This window comes from Leucoraja erinacea, chromosome 31, assembly GCF_028641065.1.
Source record: "Leucoraja erinacea ecotype New England chromosome 31, Leri_hhj_1, whole genome shotgun sequence".
Taxonomy (NCBI): Eukaryota; Metazoa; Chordata; class Chondrichthyes; order Rajiformes; family Rajidae; genus Leucoraja; species Leucoraja erinaceus.
This window is the reverse complement of record NC_073407.1, coordinates 5153686-5171613: the sequence shown is the minus strand read 5'-3', so window position 1 is coordinate 5171613 and position 17928 is coordinate 5153686. Positions and strand designations below refer to the sequence as shown.

General features: G+C 44.4%; 1 protein-coding gene across 2 annotated transcripts; it reads left to right on the top strand.

Moving 5' to 3' along the window:
- The first annotated feature begins 7653 nt into the window (after positions 1-7653).
- zbtb43 (zinc finger and BTB domain containing 43) lies at positions 7654-17358 on the top strand. Of its 2 annotated transcripts, none has more exons than XM_055659800.1 (2): positions 7654-8025; positions 15606-17358. In XM_055659800.1, the coding sequence occupies exon 2, from the start codon at positions 15624-15626 to the stop codon at positions 17040-17042; it is 1419 nt and encodes a 472-aa protein (XP_055515775.1). In that variant the 5' UTR covers positions 7654-8025; positions 15606-15623; the 3' UTR covers positions 17043-17358. The 2 variants fall into 2 exon arrangements, with proteins under 2 accessions (XP_055515775.1, XP_055515776.1); XM_055659801.1 differs by lacking the exon at positions 7654-8025 and adding an exon at positions 8372-8460.
- Positions 17359-17928: the final 570 nt, after the last annotated feature.

The following is a 17928-nucleotide window of genomic DNA, read 5'->3' as shown; positions in this document are numbered from 1 at the left end:
CAAGCTCAAAGAGATCGGTTTCTCCCCACAAGGAGTGCGTGAAGATCTGATCGAACGCCTGCAGAACTACAGTCTCCAGACTGGATCGATTCTGAACTGACCCGTGCGTAAGGATGAGCTGGACAAGGGGCACCCCATGTCACCGATGCCTGGGCAGACACTTCCAGCTCCACTGGCCGATGTCGTCACTCACCGCCTTCGTCTCTTGCAGATGGCCGGGATGCAGATGCCCCCCCGCTCCATGGGCATGTCGCGCATCCCCCACATGCCCGGCATGCAGATGGGCTTCCCCATGGGGGTGCCCCACGGGATGGGCCCCCGCATGCACATGCCCTCCGTCGATCTGTCGGGCCTCTCCGAGGAAGAGAGGTTGAAGCTTGCGCAGCAGCAGGCCGCCATCCTCATCCAGCAGGAGGAGAGCGCCAAGCAGGTAACGCAACCCTCCGGCTGGGCTGGGTGACGAGGGGGGGTGGGGGAATGGGTGAGGGGGGGGGGGGGCGTTGTCGCATGTCTATAATGGGCCTGGCCTATGTACACGACTTTTTCGGCGACTGCCAGCACCAGTCAAAGGCAATTGAGGACTGAGATGAGGAGAAACCTTTTCCACCCAGAGAGTTGTGCCACAGAAGGTAGTTGAGGCCACAGTTCATTGGCTATATTTAAGATGGAGTTAGATGTGGCCTTTGTGGCTAAAGGGATCAGGGGGTATGGAGAGAAGGCAGGGATGGGATACTGAGTTGGATGATCAGCCATGATCATATCGAATGGCGGTGCAGGCTCGAAGGGCCGAATGGCCTACTCCTGCACCTATTTTCTATGTTTCTATGTTTATCTCTAAACGGGTTGATTGCTAACTTTGTTGGGGGGGGAAAAAAAGGAAACAGACAAATCAGAGGATGCTTTTTTTCCTTTGTCTAGTCTCCCATGTCAGCTTTGTTTCTGTTAGACTTTATGATCATATTGAATGGCGGTGCAGGCTCGAAGGGCCGAATGGCCTACTCCTGCACCTATTTTCTATGTTTAGAGATGTAACATGGAAACAGGCCCTTCGGCCCACCAAGCCCACGCCAACAACCAATTACCTGCACAATTGCACTAACCTACATACGAAAGACAATTTACAATTTCAACAAAGCCAATTAACCTACAAACCCACACGACTTTGGAGTGTGTGAGGAAACCGGAGCACCTGGAAGTAACCCATGAGGTCACAGGGAGAATGTGCAAACTCCATATAGACAGCACCCATAGCCAGGATCGAACCTGGGTCGCTGGCGCTGTAAAGCAGCAACTCTACGGCTGCGCAACTGTGCTTCAAAGGGTACATTGCATTAACTCTACTGCTGCATTGTGCAACTCTAGGGTACATTGCAGTAACTCTACTGCTGCGCACTCTTACTTCAAAGGGTACATTGAGGGAATGCTCAGTTTTTCCAACGAGATACTAAATTGAGGAACATTACTGCATTTCCAACTGATTTGATAAGTTCCTAAGGCACTTGTCTGAAAGTAGTTGGAGGAGGTTCCTGACCAATATTTGTCCCTTAACCAACTTCACTGCTAAAGGGCAAATGGCAACACTGCATAGGGTCTGCTATAGTGCCAAAACACTGTAATCTTCATCATTAGACCCAGGCTTTTGCCATAAATGCCATGTGCCTTTTCATGCCTTTTTTGATGATTTCACGAGGATAATGGCTTTTTCACGATCGAGTGCATAAATCAGCCTTTTTTTTGCCGTTTTGCTAAAAGGTCGTGCTATTTTCTCTAGTTGTACCGTGATAACAATGACATTTTTGGTTTTTTTTAATTATTTTTATTAGAATAGCAATTGAACAAAGATAAAACATTCGGCATCTGCGATTGACGTTTTCTATGTTAACACGTTAATATTAATGTTATTATTAACATGTTAACATAGTATAACTTACAAGAAAGCTTCCACCACCGGGGCAAAACCAGGCACGCCACCGTCGGTCATTCATTCGTTCGTGCTGCTGCCCTCTGGTTCAGTCTGCTCCAAGATCTATTTAAGAAAGAACTGCAGATGCTGGAAAAATCGAAGGTAGACAAAAAATGCTGGAGAAACTCAGCGAGTGAGGCGGCATCTATGGAGAGAAGGAATAGGCAACGCTTCGGGTCGAGACCCTTCTTCAAACTGATGTGGGGGGGGGGGGGTGGCGGGAAAAAGAAAGGCAGAGGCGGATACAGTAGGACTAGTTGAAGGGGGAGGGGGAGAAGACAGGGTTATCTAAAATTAGAGAAGTCAATGTTGATACTGCTGGGGTGCAGACTACCCAAGCAAAATACCCAAGCTTTCCTCCTTACTACATTTACTGCTGGCTCCAGTCGCAAATCTGAGTTTTCGAGTGATCTGTGCAAGGCATTCATTGATGCTGGATTTCCACTGTGGAAATTGGAAAAAAAATCTCTCAAGAGTTTTTTTAGAGAAAATATGGATCTCAATAGATGAGACAACCGGTGCTGTGGGGAGATATGTTGCCAATGTAGTCATTGGTACACTGGAGGCTGGTCAATCGGAAGTATTGGAGAAGTCAAACAGCTCAACTATTGCTCAGTTGTTTACATCTTCACTTGCTGTACTTTGGCCAGAAGGTATAAAACACAAGAATGTTATTCTGTTTGTGACTTAAAGTTTTATTCCCCAAAATGTTGCATTTGACATGCTTAGCTCAGGACTTCAAAGAATTGCCAAGCACATATGTACATGGCTCTCTGTTGAACTCTACTATGCTACAACATTTGAAAAGATAAAAGAAATCGGCAACTGTTTTGAAGAAGAATCTGCTGCAGTCAGGATCGTCAGTGAAATCATGCAGAAAAAGTCCCTCCACCGCGATCTTGTGTTTACTGCTTCCAATTTTGTAAACTTCCCACAAGCTATCACTTCCCTTGAGAAACATGGTGAAACATTAGTGAATAACTTGCACATTTTCAACAAAGTAACTGACGATATTCGTAAAGTTCCATGGCGTTGTAGGTAAAGACAGACAAGGAAAATGTGAGAGAGTGATTTTGGCTAACAAAGATCTTGAAGAAATACAAAAAATAGCTAAAGTTCTCAAAGGTAATTATAATGCACAAGATATCGGCATGAATATAGGGTCTGTAGCTTGTTTCGGGTATGCACCAGTGACCTCAGTTCAGGTAAAAATAAGTTTTTCTCAACTGAAGCATATTCTGACTGACAGACGGCATAGTTTAACACCAGATAAATTGAAAAAACTGCGAGTAATTATGTGCAACCAGGCAACTTTGGTAATTTAATGTAGTATACCTTTATATTATCATTTTAAACCATATTTTGGTGGTGGAAAAAATGCCTTTTTTGTGCCTTTTTTGTAATTTTATTTTACCTTTTTGCCTGCATATTTCAGAGTTTTTTTAGTGCCTAAACATCCTGGCTACACATTACTAACCACAAATTAACTCTGGTCCATGCTTTATCTCCATCATTGTGGCGTCCAGCTTCATGAACAGGTTCTTCCTATAACCATAAAGCTCTTGAACAGTAGAAAACACTAACTAAGCCATGGACTGTCTTGTTACACAAAGCACTTAGGGCATTTTTGCATTAGTATTGGGGTTATTACTTTATGTAATTGTTTTTGTTTATAATATGTTATCTATGACTACTGTGCTTTAGAGGCCTATTATGCTGCTGCAAATAAGAATTTCATTGTTCCATTGTTGGTGTAGATGACAATTAAACACTCATTATCTCTAAAACTAAAAAGTAAAACCATAAGACAATTCGATCATGACATCTATTTTTCCCTCTCAACTCCATTCTCCTGCCTACCCCGTAAACCTTTGTCCCCCTTACTAATCAGGAACATCAATCTCTGCTCTAAAAATACCAAGTGACTTGGCTTCCACATCCAGCCGTGGCAAAGAATTTCATAGGTTCACCACCCTTTGGCTAAAGAAATTCCTCCTCATCTACATTCTATTGTCCTTTTATTCTGAGGCAGTGACCTGCGGTCATAGACTCTCCCACTACAGGAAACATCCTCCAAACACTCTATCTAGGACTTTCACTATTCGGTAAGTTTCAATGAGATCCCTCCTCATACTTCTAGACTCCAACGAGCAGAGCCCTAGAGCCCTAAAAGGCTAAGAAAAGTGCCACCTTCCTCACTGACTGGCCCATAAGTGTAAGTTTAGTAGCAATGTCAACATCGCATTCTGCAGGTACAGAAGCACACCACCAGACTAAGGAACAGCTTCTTACCCTCTGTTAGCAGGCTTCTGAACGGTCCTTCCATAAGCTAGGGTACTTTCCGATTCACCTCTACCCGATTGTGGACATTGGACTTTGTCTATGGAACTGGTGTGTTACAAAGCTAAGAACTATATTTTGAATTCTGTATCTTCCCCTTTGCTCTACCTATTGTACTTGAGTGTGACTTGATTGTATTCATGTATAGTCCTATTTGATCTGATTGGATAGCATGCAAAACAAAGCTTTCACTGTACCTCAGTATATGTGACAATAAGAAATCTAAACCTAAACATTGACCTCAGAGCTGGGAATGCCTCTGTAATAGGAAGAGCTTTTCTTGCCCTGATTATTGAGGAAGATGGAGGAGACTGTGGGCTCGCCGCCATGCCCTCGGAGGCGCTCCGGGGTTCTGCGCAATGTGCCCTGGGACATATTGGCTGAACGGTGGCCGTGTGAGGCGAGGGACGGCGCATTCACATGTCAAAGTGACAGTGCAAGAGGCTTAGATTGAGCACACGGATCGGGCACGGCCTGAAGAGGCACGGAGCGGTGGTGGAGGATATCGACAACATCACCAGGCTAGGCCGACCCATTGCCACAGAATGGGCCTTTGTGGCCAAATTAAGACTACATTTTTTAAAAACTTTGAACTTGAAGGGTACAAGTTGGCACCAGAAACATGACGACTCTTCTGTGCTGCCTCATTGTAATCTACAATTAGAGTCATAGAGCACGGAAACAGACCTTTCAGCCTAACTTGCCCATGCCGACCAAAATGCCCCATCTGCACTAGTTCCACCATTTGACCCATTTCCCTTTAAACCAGTATCTGAATTGGGAAGCCTGGACCCGGAGCTGGAAGCCATGAGGCATCAGTGTTGAGGAAACACCTACATCTTGATCTAAAACGTCACCTATCCATAAGTTACTCCAGCACTTTGTGCCTTTTTGCCATTGAACTGTATCTGCTGAGCTCCATGTGCTGGGTACATGTGACAATGAAAGGCAATTGAACACAGTGTCTGCTACCGTGCAACAGAAGACTGTCGTGCCACGGCTATCGCCTGGCAGCAGGCCTGGCTAGCTCGCCGCGGAACCAGTAAACCCGCCTGAAGAAGGAAACCTGGCCCCTGCTCATCGCCGAGGACCTGGGAACCGGAGAGGAGGGTGGAAGGAATCGGCAATGGCAGACGCAAGAAACAAAGGACTGGTAAGACAAACCTTCGGGTCTCTCAAGGACAGCTGCGGGAGGCGCCCCTGGAGCACAAAGGCCAGGCGGTGTGAGAGACGATGGTTTGCTGGCTTATCCAGATCAAGGTGATGGCTGGAATGGGTGCTTTACGGCCAGCTGCAGGTTGGACTTTGAAAATGGCAGCAAAACCTGTTGAATCTTGTATATGGTCTCAATGGGTTATTTCTATACACTTTGTACATAATCTGGGATTGTGCTTACTTTGTTTAGTTTAGAGATACAATGCAGAGAACCGGCCCTTTGGCCAGCGATCCCTGCACATTAACACTACCCTACACATAATTAGTGATCATTTCCATTTCATATCAAGCTAATTAAACCTACAAACCTGTTCGTCTTTGGAGTACAGTATAGTCTTATGTATAGTAATAACTTAACGAAAGAATTTCACTATACATGTGATAATAAAGAGTTTTCCTATGTTTTATAGACTCAGGATCAATTCCTATGGATTGGAGGGTAGCTAATGTTATCCCACTTTTTAAGAAAGACGGGAGAGAGAAAACAGGGAATTATAGACCAGTTAGCCTGACATCGGTAGTGGGGAAGATGCTGGAATCAATTATAAAATATGAAATAGCCGCACATTTGGATAGCAGCAACAGGATCAGTCCGAGTCAGCATGAAGGGGAAATCATGCCTGACTAATCTTCTGGAATTTTTTGAGGATGAAACTAGGAAAATGGACAAGGGAGAGCCAGTGGATGTAGTGTACCTGGACTTTCAGAAAGCATTTGACAGGGTCCCACATAGGAGATTAGTGGGCAAAATTAGGGCACATGGTATTGGGGGTAGAGTGCTGACATGGATAGAAAATTGGTTGGCAGACAGGAATCAAAGAGTAGGGATTAACGGGTCCCTTTCACAATGGCAGGCCATGACCAGTGGGGTACCGCAAGGCTCGGTGATGGGACCGCAGCTATTTACAATATACATCAATGATTTGGATGAAGGGATTCAAAGCAACATTAGCAAATTTGCAGATGACACAGAGCTGGGTGGCAGTGAGGAGGATACTATGCGAATGCAGGGTGACCTGGACAGGTTGGGGGAGTGGGCAGATGCATGGCAGATGAAGTTTAACGTGGATAAATGTGAGGTTATCCACTTTGGTATCAAAAACAGGAAGGCAGATTACTATCTAAATGACGTCAAGTTGGGAAAAGGGGAAGTACAATGGGATCTGGGGGTCCTTGCTCATCAGTCTATGAAAGCAAGCATGTAGGTACAGCAGGCAGTGAAGAAAGCAAATGGCATGTTGGCCTTTATAACAAGAGGAGTCGAGTATAGGAGCAAAGAGGTCCTTCTGCAGTTGTACAGGGCCCTAGTGAGTCCACACCTGGAATATTGTGTGCAATTTTGGTCCCTTAATTTGAGGAAGGACATTCTTTCTATTGAGGGAGTGCAGCGTAGGTTTACAAGGTTAATTCTCGGGATGGTGGGACTGTCATATGCCGAGAGAATGGCATGGCTGGGCTTGTACACTCTGGAGTTTAGAAGGATGAGAGGTGATCTTATTGAAACATATAAGATTGTTAAGGGTTTGGACACGCTACGGGCAGGAAACATGTTCCCGATGTTGGGGGATTCCAGAACCAGGGGCCACAGTTTAAGAATAAGGGGTAAGCCATTTAGAACGGAGACGAGGAAACACTTTTTCTCACAGAGAGTTGTGAGTCTGTGGCATTCTCTGCCTCAGAGCGCAGTGGAGGCCTCAGAGGGCAGTGGAGGCCGGTTCTCTGGATACTTTCAGGAGAGTGTTATTGGGCTCTTAAAGGTGGCCGAGTCAGGGGATATGGGGAGAAGGCAGGAACGGGGTACTGATTGGGGATGATCAGCCATGATCACATTGAATGGTGGTGCTGGCTGGAAGGGCCAAATGGCCTACTCCTGCACCTATTGTCTATTATTGTCACGTGTACTGAGGTACAGTGAAAAGCTTTTTTGTTGCTTACTATCCAGTTGCAGGAAAGACTATATAATTACAATAAAGCCAGTCACAGTGTACAGATACAAGATAAAGGCAATAATGTTTAGTGCGAGATAAAGTTCAGTAAAGTTGGGTGTCCAATGAGGTATATAGTAGCTCTCTAGTTGTTGATAAAATGGATCAGTTGCCTGATAATAGCTGGGAAGAAACTGTCCGCACATCTGGAGATGTGCATTTTCCGACTTCTGTACCTCTTGCCTGCAGTTCATTCGGTACTGTGATACATGTGACAATGAAGTGCCATTGAAGGCAGTATCTGCTGGGTGCTTGTGACAATGAAGGACCATTGAACTCTATTTGCTGGATAATTGTGACAACGAGGTGCCATTGAACTCAGTATGTGCTGTGTACATGTGACAATGGCCCTTTGAAGGCAGTGCTGGGTAGTGCAGTGCAGAACGGAGTGCGCGTGCGCGGGGCCGGCCCGTTTGTTTACACGGCAGGCGTGCCGCGGCGGTCACGTGAGCTGGCGGTGACGTCAGCGCGGTTGTCGGGGAACTGCCGCTGCGGCCTCTCAGGTGAAGGCTGCTCTCACAGGTAGGCGTTGATGACGGCTGCCGCCGCTGCCCCCTGCTCCCGCCGCGCTAACCCTCTCCCCGCGGGCAGGAGCCGAGGCGGGGTCGGCCGGCCGACCTACCTCCCTCGCTCGCTCGCCGGCGGCCGCTGTTGTCCCGTCGGGTCGGGTCCCGCCGTGAGGGTGCGAAGGCCGCGCCGAGACGGAGGCGACTTGTTGACGTCGTGGGCCGGGCCGGGTGGGCGGGCGTGTTGACGTCACCGCCGCTGATTGACGGCCCCCTCGACCTACGGGCCGCGGCCTCTTCCCCGACAGTGGGCGGTATCATGTGATTGACGTACGTCCGACCAATCACTCGTCGGCTGGGGCGGACAAGGGGGGCGGGGTCTAGCAGAATGCTTGAGCAAAGCTGCAAAGGGTGAATGCAGGAAAAGTACATCTCAAGCTTTGCCCAGTTGGTAAATACATCGCTTTTTGAATAGAATACCATGCTAAAGAAGCTAAAACGTTCATATTAAGTATAATATACATTTATTTTGTGAAAAATAATCATTAAATTACCTGTGTATCATGATTTTTCCATTTATCTGATAATTTGTTTATCAAACCTAAGCTAACAAATGCATTTCCTGCTGTAAATTTGCTAACTTAAGGCAATTATTTAAATTAGTGGTCTAATTTGTTTTAGTTTGGCATCTAAATTTAAAGTCTTATATATGTGGTTTTATTCCAAACAGATTGCCCAGCCAAGTCTGGGCAATATTCAGTGAATGGCAGGACCCTGCGGATGTCGTAGAGCAGAGAGATCCAGGAGTGCAGGCACGTAGTTCATTGAAAGTGGCATCACAGTCGGGCAGATAGGGTGGTGAAGAAGGTTTTCCATGCATTGGTCTTCATCAGTCAGGGTACTGGGTATACAGTTGGGATATTATGTTACAATTGTACAAACTGTTGGTGTAGCAGTTTCTGATGTATTGCGTTCAATTTTGATCACCCTGCTATGGGAAGGATGTTGTTAAGATGGAAAGAGGCTTGGATCCCAATCCTTGGAGCACAGGAGGATGAGGGGTGATCTTATAGTGTATAAAATCATGAGAGGAGTTGCACGTAAGGTCACCGGGTCAAAGGGCTTGATGCACAGAGCCGCTCAATCCACCTGGAGGACATTGCAGCTTCCGGTATATGTTGTTAATACACAAAACGCGTACTTTCCTACCTGTTAAAAAACTCCAAAATGGTGAATTTTGGCGCTGTAATTAATTGTGGGTCGGGGTAACCGTGGGAGACATCTATCCTACTTTAGAATACCAAAAGTGAAGGGAAATGAGGGTCAAGAGAAGAGAGAGCTGAAGGGACAACAACAGCTGAAGTGCTTGGCGAACATTGGCCGTGCAGATATCGAGATTGAAAATATTAGGAATTATTGCGTTTACTCACTGCAATTCTTCAACAGTAAAGCATTATTTGTGTTAAAAAAGTTTCAGAAGTGATAAACCTGGCTGTAAAATTTTAAAATCGCCCCTGGTTCTGAAGTGGGTTTTTACATGCAAAAAGAAAGCGGTTCTGAAGCTAAATTTATCATTAAAAAAATCTCCAGACTTACGAGTGGTGTGTGGAAAAGTAAGTTTTCTATCATTATGCTATTGAGATGTATATTTTGGCAAATAATAAAATGTCCTGACAGCTTAAACACCCGCTCCCTTTCAATAGGATATTATCAATTTGCTGAGGATGATTATGTCCAATTAACAGCTAACTATTATGCCATCTGAGTAAAATTCAAAACCCGCGTATGGTTTGAGATTTTTTTTTTGTGATAAATTTTGCTTCGGAGGCGTTTTCTTTTTGAATGTAAAAACCCACTTGAGCGATTTAAAACATTTTACAGCCAGATTTATCACTTCTGAAACTTTTTAGATGCCAAAGGAATCAAGAAAAAACACAAATAATGCCTTACTGTCGATGAATTGCAATGAGCAAACGCGATAATTCCCAATATTTTCAATCTCGATATCTGTACGGCCAATGTTCGCCAAGCACTTTGGCTGTTGTTGTCCCTTCAGCTCTCGCTTCTATCTACTGTCATTTCTCCTCACTTTTGGAAATCTGAAGTAGGATAAATGTCTCTCACACTTATCCCGATTTCCATAATTATTTACAGCGCAAATATTGACAATTTCGGCGGATTTTAACGGGCCCGCTACGCTGGAAATAATGGTCAGTGCTTACCTGCAGTTCATCGCATGTACTCCAGTTGGCGTAGCGTAGCAACAGTGCGGGTCACAGGTCTTCTAACCTCCCTATAGATTGAGTAGACTAGTGTCTTGCCTAGAGTGGGGGAATCGAGGACCAGAGGACATAGGTTTAAGGTGAAGGAGAAAAGATTTAATAGAAATCTGAGGGGTAACCTTTTCACACAAGGTGTATGGAACGAGCTGCCAGAGGAGCTAGTTGAGGCAGGGACTATCTCAACGTTTAAGAAACAGACCATGGATAGGACAGGTTTAGTGAGATATGCAGGTGGGACTAGTGTAACTGGGACATGCTGGCCGGCGTGGGCAAGTTGGACGGAAGGGCCTGTTTCCACACTGTATGACTTTATGAATCTATTGACTATTTATTTTGTGAAATATAAGCATTAAATGACCTGTATAATCATGATTTATCATTTCTCTCCTGATAATTTGTTTATCTGCAAATCAAACCTAAGCTCAGAATTTTGTTAATTCCTGCTGCAATTTTGCTAACTTAAGGTAATTATTTAAATTGGCAGTCTACTTTTGTTTAGTTTTGCAGTTAAGTTTATATGTAGTCCTATAAGTAGTTATATTAATTGCATCCCAGGAAAAAGGAAGCAATCCCAGCTTACAGCCAAGTCTGGGCAATATTCAGACCCATACTGACGTGTGATATGACTGCTACTTGCTGCCTATGAGTGCTCGACAATCAGTGGTTTTGCTATCGCCTAATTCCCCAATAACATTGCTGGGAGGTAACTAAACATTTACATAGCCTGTCACATTACAGCTGTGAGTAGACTCTCCTGGGTCCCACTGCTCCCCCTCCAACAGGGCACCTCAGTAATGATTCCTCTGGGTCTTCCCTTTCCCACTCTTTTAACCACATTACCTTGACAACCCTCCACCCATACAATATTCATACCCATACAATCTTCCTCGCGTCTTAGACAGTACACCCACAATCCCCCACAGTACCTCACCTCAACCTCTATCCATTCCCCGGTCCTCCTCTGACCCCAACCCCCACCCATGTCGTATCTTCACCATCCCCCCCCTTCCCCCGACCTCCCTCTTTCCGATAATAAATGGTCCTCAACAGCCTTCAGTCCCCTCTGGCCCCACCTCAACGGGTCCCGGATCCGCCCCAGCGTAGAGCTTTTTTTCCATCGCCTCCATACCTTTTTCTATGGGGAAAGAGTCCTCATCACCCAGTGATGACCCCGTCTCCTCCGGTCCCCCTCCTCGTGGACTCCCTTGAGCGGCCTTCTGCCCTCTTTAGATCACTTCATTTCTAACTGCCGACATGACATTAATTGTCTCAACCGTTCCAATCTCCTTACCTAACTCTAACCTCACCCCCTCCGAACGTACAGCCCTCTGCTCACTCTGCAGCAACCCCACCATTATTATCAAACCCGCCAACAAGGGAGGTGCCGTGGTAGTCTGGCGCGCTGACCTAGGCGCCAGCTCTCGGACACCTCCTCCTACTTATCCTTGGACCATGACCCCAGAGATGAACACCGGACCATAAAATTTCAGGCCATTTGTTATTTTATCACTTCCGGCTGTCTGCCCTCCACAGCCTCCATCCTTATCGTTTCCCAGCCCCACACAGCCCGGTTTTACCTTCTCCCCAAAATCCATAAACACAACTTCCCTGGCAGATGCATTGTTTCTGCCTGCTCCTGTCCCACTGAAATGACTTCCATGTACCTCGACTCCATCCTATCCGCCCCGGTCCAATCTCCCCCAACCTGTATCCAAGATGCCTAACGCGTCCTTCATCTCTTTTATGACTTCTGCTTTCCGAGCCCCCACTCCCTCATCTTTGCTATGGACGTTCAGCCACTTTACACCTCCACCCCACACCAAGAAGGCCTTAAAGCACTTCATTTCATCCTTGACCGCAGAACCAGCCAATTTCCCTCTACTAACACGCTCCTCCGCCTAGGGAGCTTGTCCTCACCCTCAACAACTGTTCTTTTGACTTCTCCCACTTCCTCGAATTCAAAGGCGTAGCTATGGGCGTTCGCACGTGCTCCAGCTATGCCTGCCTCTTTGTAGGGTATGTTGAACAATCCATGTTCCAGACATACACTGGCCCTGTCCCAAACTCTAACATCGTTACATTGATGACTGCATTGGTGCTACCTCCCGCACCCATGCAGAACTCATGGACTTCATTAATTGGTGCGTTATTTTGCAAGACTGGTTCATTATTTTATGTTTAACTGCAAAACCAATTCCAGATTAACCCGTGGAGTCAGTTTTTTCCCCCACCATATAGAATGTCTCTGTCTCTGTCAGTATTTTCCAAACAGTTCCAGGCAGAGAAAGTGCAATGATATTATATCAACATTGAGATGATTGTTAGATATCATCCCAATGGCATGTAACATGATGTAAATTATACTTGAAACATTTTTTTGACCTTTGCAGGGTTGGTTCAGTGCCCAGATTTTATTTGACCAAAGTTTCTCTTGCCCTACAAGAAATGCGTCAGAAATAAATACAATTTGCAATTTTGAAGGAAAGAAATAACATAATTTGAATCGATAAGTAGTGTTTGTGACATAATAAGGTTTCGGGGAGGGTAAAAATAATAAAAGCGAGATCCTTACGAAGAGAATAAAACAAGCAAGCAGTGTGCTTAACAATGTCTTGCCATGTTGGTGGTTGATATGTTCTCACGCACTGTTAAAATGACTAATCCATAACTGCTTTTAACTGAGAGTAAAAAACTGCAGATGTTGGATTGTAAACAGAAACAGGAAATGCTGGAAGCACTCAGCATCCTCGAGAATTGAAAATAGAACAAAACATTGCCCGTTTCTTTTTTTATGCATGATGCCTGGCCTGCTTTTGATGTTGAAGATAGACACAAAATGCTGAATAACTCAATGGGTCAGGCAGCATCTCTGGAGAGAAGAAATGGTTGACGCTTCAGGTGGAAACCCTTCTTCAGACTACTTCTAATGTCATCTATTTTTTCCAAAGATGCTGCCTGGCCCGCTGAGTTACTCGTGCATTTTGGGTTATCATCGGTACAAACCAGCATCTGCAGTTCCTTCTTATACATACTACTTTTGATATACATTTATTTCGGGGGACTGTCCATGTTATTATTCAGTGTTCCTTATTTTTAAATACTATCAAATGAACTGTTAACAATGCTTAGTTACACCGATAATCATAAGTCTAACGTAAAATTTTAATTTCCAACTCTTTTTAACCCTATATTTGAGAGTTAGTGTAATTTTCGTCACAGTAGCTATGTGGGGAAAGTTTGTGTTTTTTTTAAATTCACTTTCATTTATTAAGAGATACCTCAAACATTAATTTGTGAATGATAATGTGTATTTGAATATATTCATTGCTTTATAAAATATTTCTATTATCTTTTCCTCCATTTAACATTTCCATCACTACAAAATGTTTGCATTGTAAGGGATTCAATATAAATATGAACGTCAGACTTCAGAGGAAAGATGTGAAGGATTTTATTTTTATTTCATTCATAGGATAAATGTTATTTATTACCCATCCTAATTAGTCCTGCGGAAGGTGATGGTGAGCTCCCTCTTGAATTATTACAGTCTGTCTGGTTGGGCTGTGCCACAGTGCTGTTAGGCAGTGCGTTCTTGGAGTCTTACCCAATAATGCAGTAGCAATTGCAAGTCAGTAAAGTGTGTGAATTGAAGGTGGTAATGTTCATATTTATCACCTATCATAGTGCAGTGATATGGCAGAAATTGCAGGTTTGGGAGATGTTGAAGATTTACACGGTTATTGCCAGGACCTGAGCTATAGGGAGAGGTTGAGCAGGCTAACACTCTATTCCTTGGCGCTTAGAATATTGAGGGGTGATCTTATAGAGGTGTAGAAAATCATGAGAGGAATTAAATGGGGTGGAAGTACAGAGTGTCTTTCCCAGAGGAGGGGAATCAGAACCAGAGGGCGTAGGTTTACGGTGAGGGTGGAAAGATTGAGTAGGAACAAAAGGTGGTAGGTGTATGCAGCGAGCTGCCAGATGGGGTAGTTGAGCCAGGTACTATCACAACTTTTCAGAAACATTTAGGAAGCTGCATGGATAGGACAGGTTTAGAGGGATATGGGCCAATCGCATGCAGGTGGGGTACATGCTTTGATGCATAGATAATGAAGGGAGACATTTTTCAAGATGGAGAATGGTGGCCCAGGTATCAAGTTGATTTGCCTTGGAGAGTATCAAGAATTTTATGTGATGGGTTAATAAGTTCCACTAGGCTTTTGCCATGTTCCTTGTTAAAGGTGAAATGGCATTGGGGTAGGAGATGTTCCTCCAATCACAGTCTTTACAGTTGTAATGGGGGCCATAGTTATGTTAAAATGGCCAAACTGTGCAGTGGTCAATACTGTTGTGGACAGTTACATTTGTGACAAGTGATTTAGTGAGACAAGGTCAAGTAGGTTCCTCTCTCTTGCTTTCTCAAAACCTACAGCAAAAGAGGTTCAACACGATGTCTATCAGGACAGTCATCGTGATGCAACTGAATTCATTTGCTTTTGACTAATTCAGAGTCTTTTCCTGACTGAACTGATCCCAGCACTTTTTGTTCAGATCAAGATCCATCTTCCACGGGGTAGAGTACAACTATGGATGGGGGTGGAGGTGTCTGGGATTTGGTTGCAAGATCTAATCCTGCAAACATGACCTTAGCTGTTCAGTGGTACAATGTTCCAGCTTCAGAGCAAGTTCATGGGTGTGAGTGCAAAGACCTGCAGTTGCAGTATGTACTGTCATTGCTAGCTGGTCCATCGAGTTTAATCGTATAGCTTTTTGATTTCATATAATTTAATGGTCTTATGAGCCATTTGATCAGTGGACATTCAACAACATTCCTGTAAGTGAAGTCGCGTTGAATTCACACCATAAAATGATGGAGTAACTCATTAGGTCAGGTAGCATCTCTGGAGTAAAGGAAGAGTTGACGTTTCGTGTCGAGAACCTTCTTCAGACCACTCATAGAAGTCAGACCAGATAAAGGTAGTGTTATCTTATCTAAAAGGGATCAGACAGGTTTATATGTCAGTGTGTCCGTTTCATAATAACCAGAACTGATGATTTAATTAAATTTAGTTGCCTTCCTGCCATAGTGATATTCAAATACAAATTTCTGTCCAGTATCATAACCACATTGCCCAAATTTGATTTATATTCTAAACTGCAATATGTGTACTTTACTCAAAAACAAACATTCTATTTCACCAACCAATATTTAAAAGAAGTATTAAAAAATGGCACTTTCATTCTCAATGATGCACAGCTTTAGCATTTTCCGAAATAGCATTTAACATATCTATTGTCTCTTTTTTTTAAACAGTTTTTGATTTAATCTACGATGGAGCTGGCAAGCAACTTTTTTCGTGTGGAGTTCCCAAATTTCACAAGTACTTTACTGCAAAGATTAAACCAACAGCGTCATGAAGGACAGCTATGTGACATAACTATTCAAGTTCAAGGCCATTTATTCAGGGCCCACAGGGCTGTGTTAGCAGCTAGTTCACCTTATTTTTGTGATCAGGTACTACTGAAGAATAGTAATCGGATTCTCCTGCCAGATGTGATGAGCCCAAAGGCTTTTGAGAATGTTTTGTTGTCTTGCTACACGGGAAAGCTCGTACTGCCAGCCACCGACATTGTCAGCTACCTAACAGTCGCAAGCTTTCTTCAAATGTGGCATGTGGTGGATAAGTGCACGGAACTCCTAAAGATCCCCACTGTCCCATACCATAAGGCAAATCATTCCACTGACCATCAGTCACCTAGCAGCAGTAATTTCAATGGTTTAGGGGAGCATTCCGAACTCGGGGTTCTCGGACCGCCCGAACTCAGTAAAGGTCTGACCGACGATTCAAAGGCTGAGGAGAATGGCGAAGAGAGCCCCAAAGAGGATAACGTGTCACCGCCCCAATCAGTAGATCATGACAACCTTCCCAGCAATTCATCTGGGGAGCAGGATCATTTAAGTGCGGAAATGAACAGCCAGGATGGCGAGGAAGGAGCAAGCGACAGTGCGGAGTACGCATTTGCCAGGCCGCTCTATAGTCAGCCCAGTATAATGCCACACAAACGTTGGGTGTACGTGAAACAGGAAAGGTTTGAGCAGGATTACGGTGATGGGGTAACTCTCCCTGCAGTGGAAGATCATCAGGTCTCCGAGTCGGAAAACAACACTCAGGCCGAGCCAGTGATACAATCGTCGAGTATTGACGACAGCTTTAATATTGTTGCTGCCAAAAATCCCGAGGTGTTTGAGGAAGGGTCTGAGAATCGTTCCTATGACGAACAGGTTGACTTCTACGGCTCCTCGCTTGATGAATTTTCAGCCGACCGGGGAGATGGAAACGTCAGTGCACACCGCCAGGATCCGCTAATGGCAGCTGAAATGCAGGTGAATCGACTGCCCGGTTACGGCGCTGATGGTGAACCTGGGACACCGGTCAATGAAAATACCCCTCACTCTGGCTTCACCGCTGTTGTTTACAAACTTTACCCCTGTCAGTGTGGCAAAAACTTCACTCACAAGAGTCAGCGGGATCGCCATATGAGCATGCATCTTGGTCTTCGACCTTACGGCTGTGGTGTTTGTGGTAAGAAATTTAAAATGAAGCATCATCTTGTTGGCCATATGAAGATCCACACTGGCATTAAACCATACGAGTGCCACATCTGCAGTAAGAAATTCATGTGGCGAGACAGTTTCCATCGGCATGTGACGTCCTGCACAAAACTCTATCGGGTCCCTGATGTCCGCTGACCAAACCTTTGGGCCGAGTGGCCCGCTTAAATTATATATGGTACTTATTATAGTGACGATGTTGTAAGTGCTTTCGACTCATTCAGAGGTTCCCTCAGTCACAGTAGAATATCAGTGGTGACAGCCTGGGATTTGTGAGAAAAATATTGGTGCCATGATGACATTTATTGAACCAAAACCATGTTACACTTTAAATCTTGCACAACTATGTGACTGCTAATCATCTGAAATGAAAAAAGATGAGCCTTACGTACATGTTAAAGTGGAAAGAGGTTAAAGCAAAGCTAAAAATAAATGTTGATCTGTATTTTGCTAATGCCATTGTTAGCCCCGTTTGCACACGTATATTTTATGTTGGGAGTATTGTGCGTAGCAATGCTATCGATTCTCAACTCAATATCTTGCCTCTGAGTCAGTAGGTTTGTGGGTTCAAGTCCAAAGCAAGTGACGAGGATAGGCTGACACTTATGGGCATCGCTAAGAAAATACACCCCTGGAATGCCATCTTTCAGATGAGACATTAAACCAAGGCTGTGACTGCCCTTTCAGGTATGGCAAAGACCCAGTGGTACTGCTTCATGGAATAGGGGAGTTAGCCTGATATACAGGCTAAATATTTATCCTCAATCGACATCACTTGCAGAAAATAAAACGATCACGTCATTATTCCAATGCTTGCTGTGCATAAACTAGTTGTTGCTACATTACAACAGTGTTTATACTTCAAAAAAAAACTACTTTAGCTGTAAAGCACTTCAGAATGTCCTGAGGTCATTAAACAGACTCTATCTGAAGAAGGGTCTCAACCTGAAACGTTGCCTATTTCCTTCGCTCCATAAATGCTGCCTCACCCACTGAGTTTCTCCAGCATTTTTGTCTATCATTG

Excerpts from the sequence above, each read along its gene's own strand:
- zbtb43 (XM_055659800.1), top strand. The coding sequence starts at position 15,624 with ATGGAGCTGGCAAGCAACTTTTTTCGTGTGGAGTTCCCAAATTTCACA.